The 20,577-nt window shown below is 58.3% G+C and overlaps 2 protein-coding genes across 3 annotated transcripts; one reads left to right on the forward strand and one right to left on the reverse strand.

The window, feature by feature from the left end:
• The first annotated feature begins 576 nt into the window (after positions 1–576).
• Positions 577–6,976, forward strand: LOC121093071 (cationic amino acid transporter 2-like). Of its 2 annotated transcripts, none has more exons than XM_040604868.1 (12): positions 577–625; positions 1,846–2,218; positions 2,332–2,487; positions 2,751–2,919; positions 3,190–3,326; positions 3,718–3,940; positions 4,414–4,550; positions 4,931–5,033; positions 5,140–5,282; positions 5,619–5,785; positions 6,418–6,526; positions 6,800–6,976. In XM_040604868.1, the coding sequence occupies exons 1-12, from the start codon at positions 617–619 to the stop codon at positions 6,952–6,954; spliced, it is 1,881 nt and encodes a 626-aa protein (XP_040460802.1). In that variant the 5' UTR covers positions 577–616; the 3' UTR covers positions 6,955–6,976. The 2 variants fall into 2 exon arrangements, with proteins under 2 accessions (XP_040460802.1, XP_040460804.1); XM_040604870.1 differs by having other exon boundaries at positions 2,838–2,919.
• A 1,230-nt stretch (positions 6,977–8,206) lies between these two features.
• CCDC69 (coiled-coil domain containing 69) lies at positions 8,207–17,383 on the reverse strand. Its single transcript, XM_040604871.1, has 9 exons — positions 17,224–17,383; positions 12,141–12,210; positions 11,540–11,703; positions 11,223–11,298; positions 10,960–11,033; positions 10,625–10,726; positions 10,131–10,250; positions 9,785–9,882; positions 8,207–9,591 (listed from the first exon to the last, which is right to left on the reverse strand). Exons 1-9 carry the CDS (start codon positions 17,269–17,271, stop codon positions 9,423–9,425), a joined length of 921 nt encoding a protein of 306 aa, XP_040460805.1. The 5' UTR covers positions 17,272–17,383; the 3' UTR covers positions 8,207–9,422.
• Between the last annotated feature and the right edge of the window lie 3,194 nt (positions 17,384–20,577).

The following is a 20,577-nucleotide window of genomic DNA, read 5'->3' on the forward strand; positions in this document are numbered from 1 at the left end:
GGGCAGCAACTGGGGTCTTGGTGCCCAAATACTGGGGAAGTGTGGGCAGCCTCAGAACTTTGCTTTTGGGAGATACATCTGGATGTGCTGTTGCAGCCACCCTATGGAGCTGGGACTGTGCTCCTCTGCCTCACTGCTGCAGTCAATTTTTGGACCTGCACACCTCCCTTTTTGTTTCACAGGGACAGTTTAGCCTGAGTATGGTCACAAGTGTAGGTGTATGCACTCCTGCGTCCTCACCTGGCCATGTTTCTGTTCTTCTCTGCCTGGATTTCCTCCAAAACCTGCTCCACAGATTGAGATGAGGGACCTGGTGTGAGGGAGTCGGTGCAGAGGGAGGAGGTTCCCCCTTCCACCTGCACAGACAAATTTGAAATGTTAAGACTCCTTTAATAATGCCTCTGAGCCTATTAGCATTGCAGGCTTGTATGTATGATTTGGAAGGCGTTGTGGGAAAAATATTTCTGCATAGATTTCCCATTGTGTAGCTTGGAGTGGTGGTCAGAGGGAGGAGGGCCAGGGCGCTCCCAAAAGGGATTTAAGGGGGGAGTGTAACTTGAGGCTGCCTGATGCTTGCCCTCCTCATCAGTTTGCAACTGGAGCAGCTTCCCAAGGGATGGCTGGAGTAAGTAGTTTGTTTGCAGAAGAAAGGAACATCATCAGGGTGGGATGCCCTGGGTGGGACTGGTGTGGTATAGTGGCTGGGTGCTGCTGGGAGTTGGAAAGGCAGCCCCAACTGCTGGTCTGGCTTTGGGCAGTGGCTCTCTAGCCCCCTGGAGACACAGCAGCTGTCCTGGAAGTTGGGGCTCCCTGTGTGATAAGGCCTTGAAGCACCTCATTCTGTGGGTCAGGGTGTTGGTCACTGCCTCAGGGTGGTCCCTGTCTCCCCTTGGGGGTCCATGCTGTATCAGGGACTGTGTGAGCCTGTGATCCTTGGTGCTGCTGGGAGGTGCCGGTGGGCAGGGTTTCCAATCAGGTCCCCGGTCCTGTAAGTAGTAGATTATGGGATTTAAAGCATGCAGTATGGACTTCATGTTACTGTGGGAGGTCCTGGCAGCACCATGCAGATGTGGAGGCATGCAGCCCTCCTTTCTCCAGTCCTGGGAGCTCTTTGGGAAGGACCAGCAGGATGGGGAAAGGCATGCAAATCCCAGACATGGCATACCGAGCACCTCACTTGACCCAAGCACAAATATCACACAGTTTGGGGTTTCTGCTTGGATGAAATGCCTGTCGGTGACCTGAGCAAGCCACAGCATTACTGTACAGGCTGATGGCCCAAGGGGTCCAGTCTCTCTGGGCTGTGCCAATGACCCGCAGGTGCTGTGGGAGCATCTTCAGCTGAGCAGATGGGTCCTTCCTGGTACAGTTCAAGGCCAATGGCTACTCCAGGAGCAGAGCATCTCCCATCCCTCCTTCTCTGGGCTGGTTTCTGCATTTCAAATAGTGTCAGCGTGAAAGCTGGGACAATGCTGGCTATGCAAACCTGCTGGGGATGCTGCTGGAGCGATAGGACTTTCTGAGCTGGCAGGGGGACAAGCAGGTGTCCTTGTCCCCTCTCACTGTAGCATGAGTCAGAGAGAGCCCAGCAAACCCCAGTCATGCATTGCTCCACTTCTCACTGGGGATGGGAGTGCAATGCAGCTGCCTTAGCCCCATCTTGCTCCAAAATGGGCTGCTTTTCTGGCAGAGGCAGAGAACAGGTAGCACCCAGGCAGCCCAGAAAGCGCTGTGTGGGCTGTGGGAGCTGCAAGGAAAATGTTCAGGCTGGCTTTGGGTCACATCTCCAGGGTGGTGCCCGCACGGCAGCAGCGTCCTCATGCCTGCTGCTTTCCTCTCCCACAGATGCCGTGCTGGGGCTGCCTGCTTACTGTTTCGAAGATGCTTTCTCGCAGAAAGCAAGTCCTGGTTGGCTCAGAGGGCTCCAGCCTTCACCGCTGCCTCTCCACAGTGGACCTTGTCGCCTTGGGAGTGGGCAGCACACTGGGTGCTGGTGTCTATGTCCTGGCAGGGGAAGTGGCAAAGACAAGCTCCGGCCCAAGCATCATCCTCTCTTTCCTGATTGCAGCTGTGGTGTCTGCTCTGGCAGGGCTCTGCTATGCTGAATTCGGGGCCCGTGTGCCCTTGGCTGGGTCCGCCTATCTCTACAGCTACGTGACAGTGGGCGAGCTGTGGGCATTCATCGCTGGGTGGAATCTGCTGCTGTCCTATGTCATTGGTATAAGGCCCTTTAGATCGTTCTACCTTTGCTTTGTATTGGTGGCTTTGCTGGATGTCATTCCCAGAGCCCACGGGGCTACCACCACTGCCCCAGCTGCCACCTCTCCCCAGGTACTGCCAGTGTTGCCCGGGCCTGGAGTGCTACCTTGGACCAGCTCCTTGGCAAGAAGATGGGGAGGTTTTTGGGTGCTCATGCAGCCATGAACTCTGTGGGGCTGGCAGAACACCCGGATGCCTTTGCTGCTGGCCTGGTGGTCCTGTTGGCAGGTAGGTTGCCTCCCGCTGTGCCACTTTCCATCCTGTAGGATGAGCTCCTCATCCCACCATGGGCTCTTCAGGATGGTGCTGACCTCTCTGAGGCTTTTGCATTTCCCTGAGCAAAGAATGAGAAATACAGGGGGAATGTGGGGAAATCTGCAGATTCTCCTGACTCTGTCACTGTCCCCCCTTTTCCACACTCCCCAGTAATGTCTAACCTGGGTTTAGTGTCACCCAGGGGGCTTTGCCAGTTTTGCTCTTTTCATCCCCAGGACTTCTTTCCTTTGGAGTGAAGGAGTCCACCACAGTCAACAAAGCATTCACAGCTCTCAATGTGCTTGTCCTGCTCTTCGTCACAGTGAGCGGCTTCATCAAAGGTGACCTGAGCAACTGGAAGCTCAGGGAGGATGACCTGCCACAGGCAGCCACCCATGAGGCTGGGTACGGGGGCTCTGCTCTCCCTGTACTGCCTTCGGAGGGGGGTGGGGATGGCTGGGCCACCCCCCTAATGCTTTATTCCAGGAAATCCCACTTTCTCCTGTTTCTCCTTGCCCTGTTGGCAACACATCAAGGAGCCAAAATCCTAAGCCCTCCTGGGCTGATTGCTGGAGGGGTGAACAGGCTGGGTGGACTGTCCAGCCTGGCCCCATCCTGGGACCCTGTTGCACTGATGCTTCTGCACTGCCTGACTCCTCCTCCTCTTCCTCCCAGGAACCAGTCCATGGCCAACAACATGACCAGTGCCTGTGGGGTGGGAGGCTTCATGCCCTATGGTTTCACTGGGACCTTGGCTGGAGCCTCTACCTGTTTCTATGCCTTTGTTGGATTTGACTGCATTGCTACCACAGGTAAGTGAGGCAGGGAGAGATGCCGGTGGGACCCTCCCCTGCAGGCTGGGGGGCTGTGGCAGTGACTCCCTCTGCAGCCCGGGAGCTGGTGTAGGACTGGGCTGGGAATGGGCACATTCCTGGCTCTGTGCTGCAGCCACCCTCTCCTGCTCTCTGTGCTCAGAGGAGGAAGTGTAAGAGTCCATGTGGCATGGCTGGGCTAATCCTGAAGAAGACAGTCCCTATCCCCATAGCCATGGAGCCCAGGAGGTCTAGTCATCCTTGCTAGAAGGCCTCTGTGTCCCTTCTCATGGGGGGATGCAGGATGTGCTCTCCAGCCTGGGCTGGGCTCTTGCCATGCCATGAACATTAAATGAGTATCTGTTTTTACAGCTGAGCTTGTCCTCCCCAGGGGAAGAAGTGAGGGAGCCCCAGAGATCCATACCCATCAGCATCATCCTCTCCCTCCTCATCTGCTTCCTGGTGTACTTTGGGGTGTCTGCTGCCCTCACCCTGATGATGCCCTACTACCTCCTAGACACCTTGAGCCCACTCCCAGTGGCTTTTGAATATGTTGGCTGGAGCAGTGCAAAGCACACTGTGGCTGTGGGCTCACTGTGCGCCCTGACAACCAGGTGAGGGGATTCCTCTGTGGCTCAGAGCAAGGTTGCACTGGAGCTATGACACATCCAGGAGCTATCCCCACCCCCTTCCTACTGACTGCCCTGTTTGGCTCAGCCCTTCCTCGCAAGCCCTCTTGCTCCCACCCTGGCCCCTACTGATCAAGGAGAGTAACCAAACCCCTTGATGTGCCACTGGTAGCCCAAAGTTGGAGGAATTGGTCAGGTGTTTTGTGGCACCATGACTGCAGCAGCAGGCTGGGGTGTCTTGATGTGCACGGGGGTCTTGGTGACCTGTGGACATCACTTTCCCAACACTGTCCCTCATCTGATAGTGAGGGAGGTGATGGGCTTGTCAGCATGGTCTTGGGAAGCTCATGGACTGTACAGATGAATGGAAGCTCTCCCGATACCCATGGAAGAGCAAAAGGCAGGATGGCACCTCCTGGATTCCTGCCCTCTTCTCTCCCATCCCCCCCTCTCTGCAGCCTCCTGGGCTCCATGTTCCCCATGCCACGGATCCTGTATGCAATGGCTCGAGATGGGCTCCTCTTCAAACCTCTGGCCAAAGTTAGTCGCCGTCAGTGCCCAGTGGTGGCAACGCTGGTGTCTGGAGGAGTGGCAGGTGGGTGAGTGAGTGTGTTACACCTTAACCTTGAGGGCAGGGTGGATGTCCTCTTTCAGCAGGGCTACACAGACCCCCTAGTTTGCCAGTAGCTGAGCTTTATCTGTCCACCCAGAGAGAGGTCTCCTCTCTGTGAGGACCATTTGGCCTTGATGCTGTCCTGGCCACCAGCTCAGCCTGTCTGAGCTGCCAGGCAGGAGGTGGCAGGATGCTCTGCACTAGTGACCAAAGCATCACCAGCTCACTGAGGTGCTTGAGTCCTGTCACAGTGGGTGTCAGGGGAACCTGGGAAGAGCAGAGGGAGGGCACGAATGAGATGGGCATAGCAGCAGTGCTGCCAGCTCTGTCAGGAGGCTGAAGGGACTTCTTGTTCCCTGCAGCTCTCCTGGCCCTCCTCTTTGACCTGAAAGCCCTGGTTGACACGATGTCCATTGGCACACTGCTGGCCTACTCACTGGTGGCTGGCTGTGTGCTGCTGCTCAGGTGAGACTGCTGGGTCTGATGTTGGCCATGTTGGGGACAAGGCATCGGCCTTGGTGCACTGCAGGTGCATGCTCATAGGCTTTGACATCCAGTATCTGCTCCTCAGGTATCGTCCAGGACCCAGCACTCAGGACACTCCTGTAGGGAAGGTCCCGACTGTGCAGCTCTGGTGGGACCATCTGGTCCGGCCGCCCGTGAATCCCACCCCACATTCCTCCGCTGTAGTGGCCTGGGCTCTGACAGCTGCCGGTACGCCTGGGAGCGGTGGATGGACTTTACGGGGAGCTGGCGTGAGGGGGACCCATGGGGGACATCACTGCTGTAGCACGGGCTGGCGGGTTCCTCTTACTGGACACCAGCCGGCAGGAGATGCAGGCAGGGGCTGCCTGCCCCAGCGGGACCTTGGGAAACCTCCCGCTCCCTCCACTTTCCATATGGGAGAGAGAAAAGCTAAACCACCCTGACAAGGCACCCAGCCCTGTCCCCTGGTTGTCCTTTGTCCCTCCCGCCATGGTAGCCTGGGTGCTGGGCCAGGCTCAGCGCGGGGAAGCGCTGCCCTGACACGCTGCCGTGGTCCCTCCACAGCCGCCCTGGTCTGCGCCCTGAGCTGGGCGAGCACTGCTGGGCTCTCCTGCCTCCAGGCTGGGGGAGCCTGGTGCATCGCAGCCCTGGCTCTGCCTCTCCTGGGGGTCCTGGCAGCAGCTCTGCTCATCTGGAGGCAGCCTCAGAGCCGGGAGAGAGCATCCTTCATGGTGAGCATGCAGCCCAGCCCTTGGGGACTGACCCCAGGGAGGGGGACCTGGGGGACAGAGAGGAGGCAAGTGCCGCAGCCCCATGGGAAGGGATTACATTGCATCAGAGGGTGTTCCCTCTGCGTCCATGTAGAACAAAACGCTGTTGGAGGCAACGGGCAACTCACGGGGTTTTCTGTAGGGACCTGAGGGCTGACTGGTGGCTCTCCCCATGTCTCACAGGCCAAAGGGGCATCTCCTGCCACCCCAGCTGAGCCCAGTGCCTGCTGCTATTCAGTAAATCAGAGCTGCTTTTCAGTAAAAAGATACGTCATCTTGATAGCCTGGATTGGATTTGCTGCTTCTCCCCTCAAATTTGGTTGACTGCCTCCCCGCTCAAATCCTGCAGTACCTCCTGCCCTGGTGCAGGACCTGGCAACCAAACCACCCTCCACAAGCATCTTTTTCTGGCACAGGTTGCAGTCCCAGCTCAAGTCGCTGAGCCTCTTAGCCAAGCTGGGCTTCCCCTCGCTTGTTGGCAACCGGCCAAAGCAGCAAAGAGCCAGACTGGGCTGTGAAACCCCTGCCTGTGGGCTAGCCAGTGCCTCTGGGCAGAGGGATTGACCCCATTTCCTTGTACTTGGTCCCTGCAGGTTCCCTGCCTGCCCTTCCTGCCACTCCTCAGCATCACCATCAACAGTATCCTGATGGCCCGGCTCAGTGCGGCCGCCTGGCTGCGGTACCTACTCTGGATGGCCATCGGTAAAGCCTCGCTGCCCCCGAGGTCCCAGAACTGGTGGCAGCCTCTTTGGGTGAAGCACTGGTGGTTTCAGAGCCTGTGGCATTAATGCTGGCTGCAGAGCAGTGGTGGGTGGATGGAGGAGGTGCTGAACTTTAATGTCAAAGGGTGGTGGGAGCACCCTTTCCTCTGGTACCTGGCCCAAGGGAACGGGCAAGGGTGAGCACTTTGTGGTTGGGAGGGGAGGGAAGAGGAGACACACACACACCCCCCCCCCCTATTCTGCCTGTTCCCAGGTTTCCTTATTTACTTTGGCTATGGGATCCGGCACAGCGCTGAGAGCCACCAGCCCGAAGTGGCAGCTCCCCGGGAGCCACCAGGAAGCACAGCCAGGGAGGTGGCCCCAGAGCCCTGCGGGACTGCGCGGTGCCCATCTCCTCCGGGGCAATAAAAGGAGATGGGATGGTCCCTGAGCACCTGGCTCCCTCCACCCTGTCTTCAGTCCACCTTGGACTGAAGGTCCCATCCCGTTGGGGGACATAGCCCTGCCGTGAACTGCAGGAGCCGTTTTCCCGAGTTTGGTGAACCCCTCTGAGCAACCTGAACCCTCACGGCAAGCTCCCTGCTGAGGGAGTTTTGTTCGGAGAGGATAAAGCAGACAAGTGGTTTTGCTGCTGTTATTGGGTTGTAGGTCGGGGTTTTTGCCTTTGAAACCTCTCCCTGCAGCCCTCCACACACACCCCACACCCTCCCCGCCAAATTCCCTTTGTCCCCTTGCCCGCTCTGGCCCCTCAGCTGCCCATGGCAGAGCAGAGTGGAAGCTTCTCGTGCTGCCCTGATGCTCCACGCTGCCTTGGTACCCTGAGGTGGGCAGGGGTGACCTGCCTGTGCCCCCATGACTGCCAAGGTGCTGCCTGGGCTGAACTTTCTCCTCCTTATTGTAGGCAAGTCCTTTTCTGGACTCACTTATTCCTCCTCCTCGCTTCCAAGCACTCCCCCTTCCAGAGCCAGGCACGTTCCTCCAGGTCCCTCACAGGACCTGCTTTCAGGGCAGCAGGACATGGCACCTGGTGCCCACAGCAGGATGCCAGACCCCACCAGCCTCATCTCCCTTTGCCCAGAGATCCTGTTCTCTTCAAAGAGAGAAAACCCAGCTAGGCAGGGTTTGCTGGGGCAGCAACCTGCCCCATTTTGCCTGCTTTGGTGTTGCAGCACCTGGCATGTCCCCCTACATCCCCGAGGTTGATGTGCAAAGCTGGCGGCTGCCCCACCACCTGTCCCCAGAGCCATAGGGATGCATGGAGCAGTGGGTGCCCTAAGGGGAACGTGGCTCTGACACAACAGGCACCCCATGGAGGTGCTTGGGTAAGAGCCGGATCCCACATCCGTATTGCTTTCCTGGCTGCCTCACTCAGCTGCTGTTTTCCAGATAAGGACCAGCACAAAGGACGGAAGCAGCTGTTGCCGCGGCCCTGCTGCCTTGGCAAGGCTGGGAGGGTCAGGGTCTGTCCTGTGCTGGGAGCCCATTGAAATGAATGAAATGAGGGAAGGAGCAGGAAAAGGGGGACCGGCAGTGGGAGCTGCCTCTGGGGCTCCCTTGTTGTGGCTTCACGGTGCCTGCTCCCACCCCTGCCCTAGGTGTGGAGCACGCAGCCCCGATGGGAGATGCCCCTGCACTGGTTCCCGAAACCACTGACACAGGATTCTTGAGGCTGCTACTTTCTTACAGATTTGCAATTGTTACAGCAGTAGCACTGTTGGCCTGGTGCACATACATACACGCACCCCCTGGCCCGGCTGAACAGCCCTGGGGAGGGCACAGGCCAGGGACAGCCCCCAGAGCAGTGACCGTCCCAAGATACTCATGCACCCAATGGAAAGTGCTTGTGTGCATCTAGAGCTGTACTGGCAGCATCTTCCTCGACGAGGATGAGCTGGCTCAGAGCAGGGAGGGATGTGACCTGCTGGCAGCCACTGCTGAAGCCTGCTCCCCCTTGGGAGGATGCTCTGCTCCCTGAATGTGCACCGCCTCTGGGCGTGCAGCCTCTGTGCAGCTTTGAGGGAGAAGACGGGGCTGGTGGTGCTGCTGATGGGCTGTGGGAACAAGGAGGGCTTGGCATCTGTGTGGCAGTGAGCCGGTACGTGCCTGGGCTGCAGGAGCAATCCCTGGGAGCTGTTTGCTGAAGATGGAGGAGGTGATGGGGAGAGGAGGGGCGTGGGTGCAAGGCAGATCCTGGCCGGGGGAAGCCCTTCTTTCACTGGAAATGGCAGGAGTGGGTGGCATCGGCTCAGATCAGCCAGAGCAGGAGGCCAAGCCCCCAAATGGGACATAATCTACAGCAAGGGCAGCACTGGAGGTGGCAGATACACCCAGCTGCACCTGTCCCTCCTGCCTTTTGTTGCTGCCCTATGAAAGCCTCTGTGGCTCAGCCCTGGGCTTGCCTACCTGCTTCCCAGGAATGCTTCCCAGGTAGCGAGGTACCTTAACGCCACTGTGTCCCCACTGCCCTCCTCATCCTCCCTGTGCTCGTCCCCATGCAGTCCCAGTGACCACCTCACCTTCCTCGCCTCGTGCTCCCAGGCAGCACTGATGCTGGTGATGCGCAGAGCCGAGCGCTGGGTCGGATCCAGCCCCATGCATGATTGTGTGTCCCGGCTGACCCCTTTTACCTCCAGAACCCCCCCCCCACAGCCTCCCACCAGAGGAACGGATACAGGGATGGCATGGGAGAGTGGTCGGTGTCCCTGTGCATGGGCTAGGGAAAGGCAGGCACAAGTGTCCCATGAAATACTCCGTCGCCCCAATGGCTCGGCCAGCCCAGGGGCCTGCCCCGGCCACGGGGGCACTTTCCAGAGCAACCCTGGACTCACACACCCGGAGCAAAACCCCGGCAGCGCCTGGTGCCGGCCAGCAGCCTGCTACGTGGCGATGAGGGGCACCTCGCCGGCAGCCATGGGGAAGGGGGAGCCGTCCCCCCCGTTGAGCATGCGGTACAGCAGCTCCTCCTTCTCGCGGCGAGCCTGCTCCCGCAGCTGCGCCTCCTTCTCCAGCGCCCCACGGGCGGCCAGCAGCTCCTCCGACAGCTGCCTGCGGGCAAACGGCATGGGCTGCCAGAGCCACCAGGCAAAGCGCCCATGGGCCCCTCTGCTCCCCGCAAAGTGCCTGGTGGCACCACATGCTGTGAGGTGTGTGTCCCCCCAGCACTGCTGTCACCTCTCCCCCCGTCGGAGATGCCACCTGTGCACCGGGGAGCCACAAGGCGTGTGGGACCAGCACTTACTTCGCCATGACCAAGTGGTTCTGGGTGCGAACTTGCAGGTCCTCATTCTCCTGCTGGAGTGTCTTCACCTTCTCCTCCAGCAGAAGGTTCCTCTCCGCCTGGAAGGGGTGGATGAGGGTGAGGAGGGAGCTGGAAAGCTCCTCCAAACCCCCCGCCACCCCATCTGCGGGGGAACTCTGGCTTGGTGGGAGTGTGGTGGCATTGCACCCGTGTCCCCTCCCTCGTCCAAGAGAGGAACCTGGCTCCATCCACCTTGGCTTCAGCTGCAGTTTCTGGACAGGATTCAGGTGGGGAGAAGAGACAGAAAGAGAAAAGCCCGTCTGTAACCCTCCCCCTTTCAACCCACCACTGTCTCCAGGTTCAGCAGCTTCCTGTCGAGGCCATGGATGTGCTCGTTCTTCATCTCGATGACAAAGTGCAGGCTCTCCAGCTCCTGCTCCCAGAAGGGGCTGGGGCTCCCGTGCTCCTGCGGGGCACAGGGGGTGAGGCAGCGGCAGCGTGGTGGGCACTCAGGGCATCAGCCAAGGTTCACCCCCTCCATGTGACCCCAGTGGGCCAGTGCTCCCAGCTGGGGCCCTGCATGGCCCAGGGTGGGCTTGTAGCCACAAGGTACCACATTTCACCCATCACTTCTGTTCAAGGGACCTCAACATCCGTGCACCTCCCAGTGACAGGGCTTTACTCCCCGCTTCAGCTGCCCTGTGCCCTACACCCCCCCCCCCCCCACCCCACACCCCGGTTCCAGTTCCTCCCCCCTGTGCTCAGGGTCTCAGAGAAGCCCCCCTGGCTTTGGGCCAGCACCCTGGAGGCACGTCCCCTCCCTGACACCCCTCCCTGCACCTGAATGTGCTTCTTGTAGTCTGTGCTCAAGAGCGACTCCTCCACACGCTTCATCCTTTCCTGGAAGGACTTCAGCTGGGAGTTCAGTGCCTGGATTGTCTCCTAGGGCAGCCAGGGAAAAAGCAGGATGGGAGGTGTCTCGGATTTCTTCCTGAGCAGCAGCACTGCTGGGCTATGCATCCTGATGACCCCAGGGCTGGAGGAGCCTGCGTGGTCCCCAGGAACACCAGGGACCAAGGTGGCCACCAAGGAGCTTGGGGCATCACGGCAGAACCAGAAGATGGTCCTCAAGCCCTCCACAAGCACATCCTCCCCAGGGATTTCTCCACAGGTACCTGTAAGGCCGCCTGGGACCTGTGGTGGGACTCTGCCAGCAGCAGCTTCTCTTGCTCATGGGCTCTCTGGAGCTCTGCAGGGGGGACACAAGCCAAGCGTCACCGGCACGGGGACACCAGGGCAGTGAGTCCCACCTGAGCCCCGCAGTGCTGTGGAGCAGGGGGGCAGCATCCCACAACCCCACACAAAACTGGAGGGGCACCAGCAGTGCAGGGGGAGTGGGCAGGGGGGCAGCAGGGAGCCCCGCTGTCCCAGTTCACACCTTGCAGGGTCTCCAAGTGCTCTTTCTTCAGGGCATCAAACTGCTTCTCCAGCTCCAGGTCTTTTCCCCTTTCCACCTGGGAAGCAGGGAGATGACAAACCCTATGTGCCTTACCCTGTGTAAGGTACGGTCCCTCTGCCAGACCCGCACTGCTCTGGGCTTCCTAACCCCTTCCTAGTCCCTTCCTTCACCCGAAAATGGAAGAGGAGCCCAGCCCAGCACGTACCAGGTCCATGGTCACTGCCTGGGAAGTCCTGGCTGGCCACACACTCCCTGCCTCGCCACTGCCCCCAGCAGCACCTGCCTTTTTGCCTGACCTGGATGTTAATGTCCCGGGCGATTCTGGCCGTGCTTGCCCGGCTAGCATCCTGCAGCCGCTCCTTCTCCTCCTCCTGGCCTTGGAGGAGTTTCGTGGTCTCCGGCCGCTCCTCTCGCAGCACTGCCTTCTCCTTCCCATCCTCAGGCAACCGGGTGGCATTGGCTGCAACACAAATGGCCGCATCCTGCTAACTGGGCTGCTTGGGTGTCCTGGGCAGCCAGCCTGCCAGCGTGGTGGCTGGGGTTCAGCCCCTGTCCTCTTCCCACTGGACAGATACCTCCCCCCCATCTCACTGGTGCAAATTAGCACTAATTGGGATGGTGCTGGCAGGCTCAGAGAGGACACAGCTCATTAGGCCTCCTGCCACGGGGACGACCTGACTGCCTGAGAGGATGGGATGCCACTGTCTCCAAGATGACATCATGTCTGCTGGCCTGCATCAGCTCAGTGCAGAGGCTGCTGCCGTCATGCCCATCCTCGGTGGCCCTAGCACAGGCTGGCCACCCTGGGGTCTGTCCCACTGCTTTCTTCATATCACACTGCAAAAGCACCACCAGGGTGGGCTGGGGGGTGGGGGGAACCACACATTTTCTTCTCACCGTTCTCTGTCTTCAAGGCTGTGAGCTCCTGGGCAGATGGTTCCCTTTGCTGCTGGGCTTTTAGCTGTCCCTGGCAGAGAGAGAGGGGGCTGGAGCAGGGAGGGACAAAGCAGGGCAGGTGGCTGCAGGCAGGGGACACCCTGCAGCCAGGCACCCTGGGCTGAGCGTGCTTCAGCCCTGCTAAAGCATGGGTACTCCAGCAGCAGCAGTCCCTCCTCAACCCCCTGCCCTCTGCCCAGCCCTGAGCACCCACGGGTGCGCACGCACCACCTGACAGGCAGTCCTGAGCTTGTGCTGTCTCCCTGTGCCCTGGACGCCTTGCCATGCGGCATTGCCAGCCACTGGCTGCAAAACCTGGGGATGCTCGCAACCCCTCGCCCCCGAAATGGTGCTGGTACAAAATAGGCTCTGGCAGCAAAACATTTGGTGGGGGAGGGCAGGCAGCAGCACTTGGCAGGGCTCCGGCTCTGGCACGTCCTTGTCACCCTCCTGCCCTGTCCCCGTTACCCGGGATGCTCAGGGTCAGCCTGGCCCCTGGCACATTGCAGCACCCCAAACATACCCCTCTGCCAGTGCTTTACACAGCTGGGCTTTGACATAGCCTGTGACGCAGCAGGAGTGAGAAATTAAAAATAACCATAAATCAGAGGCGATGCTGACCCTGTGCAGGGCTGGCAGCAGGCGAGGGCTGGCGGCGGCACAAGCAATGACCTCAGGAGCACAGGAATGTGCTGCGTGGCCCCGCAAGCTCCCGCATGGTCCCACTGCTGCCACGGGGCTGATAAAACCCAGGGCCGGGAGCTGCCTTCATCAACACAGCTCCACGGGATGCCTTCCAACCCTGCAGGGGTTTAATTTAGCCACTTGGAGGGGAGGAGGAAAAAAGAAAAGAGTTTAATATATTTTTATCTGTTGCTGAAAGATAGAAGCAAAGCTCGCCTGCTCTAGCAGCTCAGCCTCCCCGATCCGGGGCAAATCTCATCCCTGCTGCCCATCACTGGGTGGTGCTTCTGGCCAGGGGTGTGGATGTGCCTCGGGCAAAGGAATCCACCTGCAGACACATTGCTGCTCTCCAGCCCCGGGCAAAGCCGTCCCTTAAACTACTGATGCCTAATGAAAGCAGCCCTGCAGGGAGCTGGGGACCCCGCTGTGCCAGCTGCACCCTGGCTTGGCCCCACTGTCACAGCAGCGTGGCCAAACACAGCCCAGATTAGGGAGCCTGGCTCGGGAAAAAAGCAAGGCAAAGCAAACAGCCCTCCCGGCCTCCGCCTCCCCTGCAGCCCCCCCCCCCCCCCCCCCCCGAAGCTGGAGGGAGGTGCAGTTGCCAGAGAGTGCAGGAAAACTCTGAGCCTCTGGGAAGCCACAGCTTTATCTTCCCTTCTATGGCGTGAGCGGCTGCGGTGCGGAACGTGGCCCAGGCAGCGGGCGAGGAGGCACCAGACGGTCGGGATTCGCAGGGTTTGTTCTTGTTGCTGAACATGGCTCACCCTGCAAATGTGGGGTGCCCCCGATGCCCCTGAGCCTCGGCATCGCTGCTTGCAAAGGGTCCCCAAAGTCTCCAGCCTGCCCCTGCCCCCATCTCACAGTGATGTGCATCCCCCTGCTATTTAATGTACTCGTGTCCCATGATGGGTTTTGGACTCCAGTGGGGAGAGGCGTGGATGAGACAGTCTGGGCTCTGCAAGCCTGGGGGCATCACAGGTTACCTCAAAAGCTTCCCCCTCCAGGTTTTACTGTGACAAAGCAAAGGCTGTGCGGGTGGACTGTCCTGGCCCAGTGGGGTCACATAGCTCCCAAGGGTTTTGGATTACCTGAGCCTTGCTGGGAGTGGGATGCTGGTACCGGGATGCTGGTACCTCCTCCAGCAGTGACCCCCAAACCTCACCTGCCCAAACCAAACCGTCTCCGCTGCATGCGTCCCGCTTGCTGACAAAGGTGATGCCCAAGGACAGAGAGCCCAGGGCTCATCACCCCTGGTCACTCCCATAGCATGAGCAATATCCCCAGTGCGGATCCAGGGCACTTTCACCTTTCCTCCATGCCCCAAACCCAGTGGGACAGTGGGCTGCTCAAGGAGGAAGATTTGAGATGACTGCGCTTAACTCAGAGATGGCTAAAGGGAGCAAGAGGCATGCCAGCATCATCAGACAGATCTAAATACCTGCCCCGAGGCTAGAAGCCAGCCACCCTTCCTACCTCTAGGAGCAAATAAAATAGTGTCTGGAGCTAATTTTACTCCTAAACACTCAATTGTCCTTTGGGATGAGAACTCCACTGCCAAAGCCAGGATGAAAAGCAAAACGTGGCTGAAAATTAACTGAAACATAGAGGTACCTTGTGCTGCCATTCCCAGAGTAGCATGTGGCACCCGCACCTCTGGTATCGCCCCGTGCATTTTGGAGAGCTGGAAGACAGTCCTGGTATCCGCTTTGTGTGAAAGGAGGAGACTGGGAATTGCACCAGCTGGAATAGCTTTGGTCTGGGGAAGAAGCAGCCTGAAAGGTCCCACAGGTGCAGGCATCAGCAACGCAGCTGATCCTGTTAGGTCTCAGCATGGAAACCTCTGGCTTTGGCTTTGAGGAGGCTCATGCCAAAAAGTATTTTCTAGCTATTAAAAAAAAAGTATCCACGTTCTTAGAACTGAATATTTCTAATGGTCTGGAGCAAAACTGTTTATGGATGGATCAGTTGGGATTTCCAGCAGAACCTGAGGTATCTGGAAAGACACCTGCAGTGGGGAGCCCCAACGCAGAGGCAGTCGGCATGGTGCAGGCAGCTGAGTCAGCTGCAGACTCAGCTTCAGCTTTTAGTGTGAGCTGGAGTTTTGTACTGTATTTTTCTTCCTCTTTTCCTGTTTTACGAGTATGTTAAGCAATTAAACCATGCAACCTTACCACCAGCAAATGAAATCACAAAGAGGCAGGAAACGAGCATTTAAATCCGGACTCTGCTCCTGGGGACAAAGTTTTGCTTTGTGGCTGTGGAGAAGGGAGCCAGGATTTAGCCCGTGACCCTAAAACCTCCCTGGGATCTGTAGCACACGCTCAGTGCTGCCAGAGCAGTGCTGGCACAGGTTCGTGGGACCTGTCTTTGACTGTGCTGCTGTTTTTCCTCCGGCGACGGTTGTGTTACAAGATGACTATCAACTCTCGTACAGTCAGATCTGTGCTGCAGACCACATGCAAACCCTTCATGCCATTGACAGCCCCGAGTTTTGCATCCTGACCTTTCCCTGGCTCCTGCTGCTACATATAGTTCCTATATCTCCAAAATAAATTCACCCCAGTCCTGGAAGGCAGCCAAGCCTCAGCCCTGATCTTTTGGGAAGGCGTCTTGGCCTTTCTCACGCCAGGAGCACAAGTGAAGGGTCAGCGGTGACCAACCATGGGTGGATGGAGCCAGACGGGAAGGGACCCTGGGGGACAGCGCCTGCAGCTCTGGCTGTGGCACCTGCGCCCCTGGCTCCTTATCACCCTGCTGCCTGCTGCTGGGAAGGACGAGGCTGCCAAGCTGCCTCCCCCGAGGCATGCAGCGGCACTTGGTATGCCGCCCACCCACCGGACCCAGCTGGGCACGAGCTCCCCAAGGTCACCTCCAGCCTGGGACTGGCCCCAAAAGCCTCCACAGCTCCCAGCCCCATGACAGCCCCCAGCCCCATGACGTGCACCTAGGGTCTGCCCAGGCTCACCCCTGGGGTTTGAGGGCTCCTCCATCCCAAAGCATCCCCAAGGGACCAACTCTTCACGTCCACCCATCAGCAGTGGGAGGGTGAAGGTCTCCTACCCCGCCTTTTGGTACCCAGACACCAGAACGTGGGCAGGAGTGGTTCGATGCCTGCCCTTTTTGCCATAAAGGGGATTTTCATTGCTGCTTTCAGGATTAATTTGCAACTTAGTCACAGCAGCAGGGCTGTTTTATGGGGTGCAGATCGCTGTAAGCAGCGCCGCGAGGCTGAGCAGGAGAGCTTGAGAGCAGGCAAGTGCAGGAAGGGAGGCGTTTGTGGGCAAGTGACTCTGACTTAAATTTCCGCATTTCGGTAAACATGTGGCTCTCAACACCTGGGGCCTCAGGGTGCTGTTTCTCCCTGTCCCATGCCCATTCTTGCATGCTCTCAGTGTCACAAACCAGCCATGAAGTGTCTGATCTTATGACACAGAGAAGAGCGGCGGTTTTTTTCCCATGATCTGGAGAAGCAGCCGAGCCTGCAAGTGCTGTAAATGAAGGCACTTGCTGGCTCGGGCGCTGTGCAAACTCCACGCCTGCTCCCCCCCACATCCCAGCAGCAGATTGTGCTCTGGCCGCGTGGTCCCGGGCGGCTGAGCTCTCACAGCTGCCTCCGCAAAGGGCTGCCCATGTAGGGGGGCATGCCGGCAACCTCCATCAACTGCTACCCACCCACCCCAGTACGCACAGCACGTCCAACTCCACAAACAACTCCTGAGGCCAATGGTGGGGAGCTAAGGCAGCATGAGCACATTAAAAAAAAAAAAATTAGCAGCAAATAATTTCTAGACCTGAACTTGCAAAAGAATTCTTCACTGCAGAGCAATGCACCGAGATCTGCTGGGGACTCAGAGAGTTCCCCACGTTGCCTTCGGCACAAGGGAGGACGCAACTTTTGGGGTAAGGGAGGATGCTGTGGGAGGATGGCAGAAGCCTATCTGGGGGAACCTGTCCCTGTCCTATATGGGACCAGCACTTCCAACAGGCTTTGTCACCCTAGATGCTGCTGCACCCCCCTTCTCATGGGCTTTCCCGTGCTGGGGGGGGAGCTCAGAGGGGTGCAGGAGGGTGCAGCCGGGCAGGTGGCTGCCAGCTCCTGCTGTGCCCGGTGCCAGCGCCGACGGGGTCACACACAGCCGGGGGCAGCCACACCGCCCAGCCCCACGGCTCCCCGGGGCGCGGGGGACCCACGCCGGCTGAGCAGGGCTCCACGCAGACCCCAGCCCCACGTGAACCCCAACTCCCTGCAAAGCCCGATAACGTGCACACGCGACCCCACGGCAGCCCCGACCCCACGGCAGCCCCGACCCCAGGCGAAGCCCAGCCCCAGCCCAGCCCAGCCAGCCCCCCCAGCCGGTACCTCGCCGCCGGCGGGGCAGCAGCGCAGGGCGCTGCCGGTGCAGCCCATGGAGCCCCGGCCGGGAGCGCCGCATCCCCCGGCGAGTGGCCTCCGCTGCCCGGCGGGACCGGGCGGGACGGGACGGGACGGACGAGCCGCCCCAGCTGGCAGGCAGAAATAAATAAATAAATAAATAAATAAATTAAACAAGAAAAAAAAAAAAAGGTCCCCGCAGCTGCTGGCAGGCAGCGCCGGGAGAGGGTGCTCTGCACCCCCGAGCCGCTGGCAGGGCCCCCGGCCGCAGCCTGCCCGCCCCCGGGGCTGGCCCTGGGCGCCCGGCGGGGGTGCTGCTGGCCCTGGGGCCCCTCCACCCTGGGATGTCCCCGCCTGGGCCCGGGGTGCTTCGTCCCAAGCAGAAGAGTGGGACCCCCCGCACTGGGAATGCTCCTTCCCTGGGGTCTCCTGCACTGAGGATGCTCCATCCTGGGTGGGGGCAAAGGGGAGTGGGACCCCTGCAGCAGGGTCCAGCTGGAGCAGGGCTGCCTCGGGGAGGCTTCCACTGGTGAACCTACTCCGCCTCCCTGGGTAGAAGGGATGTGAAGGACAAAAGCAGGATCCATCCTGGCTTTTGCCATCACCCCATGAAGTTGGAGCTTGTGCTGGGATAGTTGTGTAAAAACGGTGACTTTGGGGTGTTTTCTTTTGGCAGGGGTCTCTGCTCTCGGGGTAGTTGTGCTGGCTGCCTTTCAGTGTGGTCCATACTGCCTGGGGGAATGCATCCTGGCAACCCCCCTCCTGAGCATCCCTAACACTGCAAATGCTGGGCCTGCAACCAGGGTGCCCTTTTCCAGGAGGAAATCCTGAGCTTTGGAAATGGGTGCGATGAGGTAGGGAAACACATAGATTTGAAAGCGTGCTGCCTAAAAATTAATGGGAGGAAAGGCAGGTTCCTCCAAATGTTTGGTTTTGACGACTTTCTTAAAATGCTGTGAAATAATAGACATTGCTAAATGAACACACATTCTGACCTGAAAAAATCAACTGTTGCCACCCCGCACTGCTGAAATAGGAGTGTTCCAACCTGGTCATGAGGCTGTGCCTGTATGGAAACATTGCCAATTTTTGTCAACAAGTTTCTATTCTGACATTTTCCAAACATCCCCTGGGAGAAGTCCAAGCAGCATGCAGCTCAGGGGCTGCCAGCGCTGCTGGTGCTTCACCGCTGCTCTGGCACTGGCTCCCTGGCCAGCAAGGGAGCAGAGGTGTGTGGTCACCCCATCATGTGCCACTTGGAGGTGGGTTTTTTTGCCCTGGTAACCCCGGGACAGGGGAAATTGTGAAACACCGCTTGGATAGGAGGGTGGGGAAGGCGAGGGGCAGGCCCACAGCTGCCCCCAGTCTCCCCAGGACTGGCGGGACCAGTTGCCTGCGTCTTTCTGGGTGGGTGCTGCTTAAATTGGGTGAAGTTTCGTGAGTCACAGCAGCTTCCTGGCATCAGCTCCTACCACTCTGAAACCACTGAGAGCGTCTCTGTTGTTATCTCTCCTAGCACTTCATGCATGGGGCAAGTCTCCTTCCCTGCCTGAGAGTACTTATTTGGGCTGAGTAGCTTATTTGTGAGATAAAAGGCAAGGTGCTGGTCTCCACCTATTCTGGGTTAATTAAAAATCCTGGTCCAGACTTTGGAGACTGAAGGCATACAGGGGCAAGCACAGAGGCGCATGCTTATTTTCCAAGCTGAATTTGCATCGCTGGTGCTGTGGCTGCAAACAGAAGCAACTGTGTGGGCAGCTGAGGAGGAGCCTGTCCAGCTGCCATCATGTGTTGCTGGTGCATGACGGTCGGTCCAGCAGTCTGCACATGTGCTCGTGGTAATTTCTGGTTTTAATTGTGGGGCATGGCTGGGGTGCATGGGAATGCCTCTGTGCCACAAAGCCGGGCTCCAGGTAGGGTTTCTTTTGCTAATGGTGAAGAAAAAACACAGGGTTTGGTCATGTCAGGTTGAGCCATCAAGGCAGAGCTGGGGCTTGGGGATGGGGATGAGCAGAGAGGCTGGCTCCAGCACCTTGCTCCGCAGCCCAGCACCCCATGCACGCTGCTGCTGCTGCGGGCTGTGGCGTGCCCTGCTTGCCATGGCAGCTACAACCCTGCACTTCCATAAAACACCAACTTTCGGTGAAGGGGCCGCACCAGATCACGTTACACCCGCAGGCACATCTGTGAGGCTGCCTGCTGGAGGCCCTGCCTGTGCTGCCCCAAAGGTCTCCTATTTTAGCTTGATTTTAGCAATTTCTCAGTTTCTCTGATCTTTCCTGTGCCGGCTGCATGGCATGTGTCCCTGCTGGAGAGACCTCCTATCTGAGCCCTGCTTCATCTTCCTCTGCCCCAATACACTTAAACAGCCAGAAACATTTCTGTCCAGCTGCAGCTGCTTTCAAGCAAAGCAGGGGCTTTCCATGGCATTGTAGGAGTGGGATTCATGGCTGCAACAACTCAGCCCCCTCTCCTTACCCAGAGGAGCCTGGGGATCTGGGGAGCAGATGGGGATGGGGCTGCTGGAGGCTGCTCGCAGAGGGCTGGAGGTGACAGGAACTGTAGCAGTGAGGGGGTTTCTGCCTGTGCGAAGACAGGAAAGTGGAAGTGGTGTGTGGCTGATGCACCTGGGGCAGCTTCGGCTTGTTTTGAGGTTTGCCACCATGTCTTTTTTGCTGTTATCGCAATCTTTCCCCAGGGACAACAGTGGCTGGAGGCATCTCAAGGGTTTTGCCTAGAAAAGTTTATCTCATGCTCAGCTGAATTGCTGTAAATGGGATAACAGCTGGCCAAACGTTGAGTTAATTTGTGCCAATGGTCATTTAAAGTGTTTGCCAAAGCTTATGGATAAGAGAAGTATTTATGCAAACTGTTAAAGTGTCTCGGCTCTCCCTCCAGTTCCAGCTGGTAAGGACTGGGTAGGATGGGGTGGGTACAAAGTGGTGTCATTGCCAGCGTGTGGGATTTCCATCTGGAACCCAGCCCTGCATGGTCTGTGTGCAAGCTGGTCCCGCGAGCGCAGATGGGGTCATTCATTTTTTCGTTTGTTTGTTTATTTTCAGAAACCCAATCTGGGGAAAAAAAAAAGGGGGAGAAGATTTTGCTGGAAGGTTTTTGGGTGATGAGCTGGTGGCCTACAGTGATGATCAGTGGGTCCTGGCAGAAATGGTGGCCCAGGCAGTGGAGAGAGGGTGGCCTGTGGTTGCACCCTTGGGCCCCATGCATCATTTGCAGTCTATTTGCTTTTGTAAATGAAACCTAACAAAGTCTTAATGCTGTTACCCACTCTATGCTGGCTGCTTCTCTTCAATGCAAATTGAAGATGTTTAGGCAGATCTGCTG

The sequence above is a fragment of the Falco naumanni genome, chromosome 8, assembly GCF_017639655.2.
Source record: "Falco naumanni isolate bFalNau1 chromosome 8, bFalNau1.pat, whole genome shotgun sequence".
Classification (NCBI taxonomy): Eukaryota; Metazoa; Chordata; class Aves; order Falconiformes; family Falconidae; genus Falco; species Falco naumanni.

Coding starts and splice junctions, on each gene's coding strand:
- CCDC69 (XM_040604871.1), bottom strand. CDS start 17,271: ATGGGCTGCACCGGCAGCGCCCTGCGCTGCTGCCCCGCCGGCGGCGAG. Junction 12,211..17,223: donor GCTGCCCCGCCGGCGGCGAG/GTACCGGCTGGG, acceptor TCTCTCTGCCAG/GGACAGCTAAAAGCCCAGCA. Junction 9,592..9,784: donor AACCACTTGGTCATGGCGAA/GTAAGTGCTGGT, acceptor GTTTGCCCGCAG/GCAGCTGTCGGAGGAGCTGC.
- LOC121093071 (XM_040604868.1), top strand. Junction 2,219..2,331: donor GCTGCTGTCCTATGTCATTG/GTATAAGGCCCT, acceptor ACCTCTCCCCAG/GTACTGCCAGTGTTGCCCGG. Junction 4,551..4,930: donor GGTGTCTGGAGGAGTGGCAG/GTGGGTGAGTGA, acceptor TGTTCCCTGCAG/CTCTCCTGGCCCTCCTCTTT.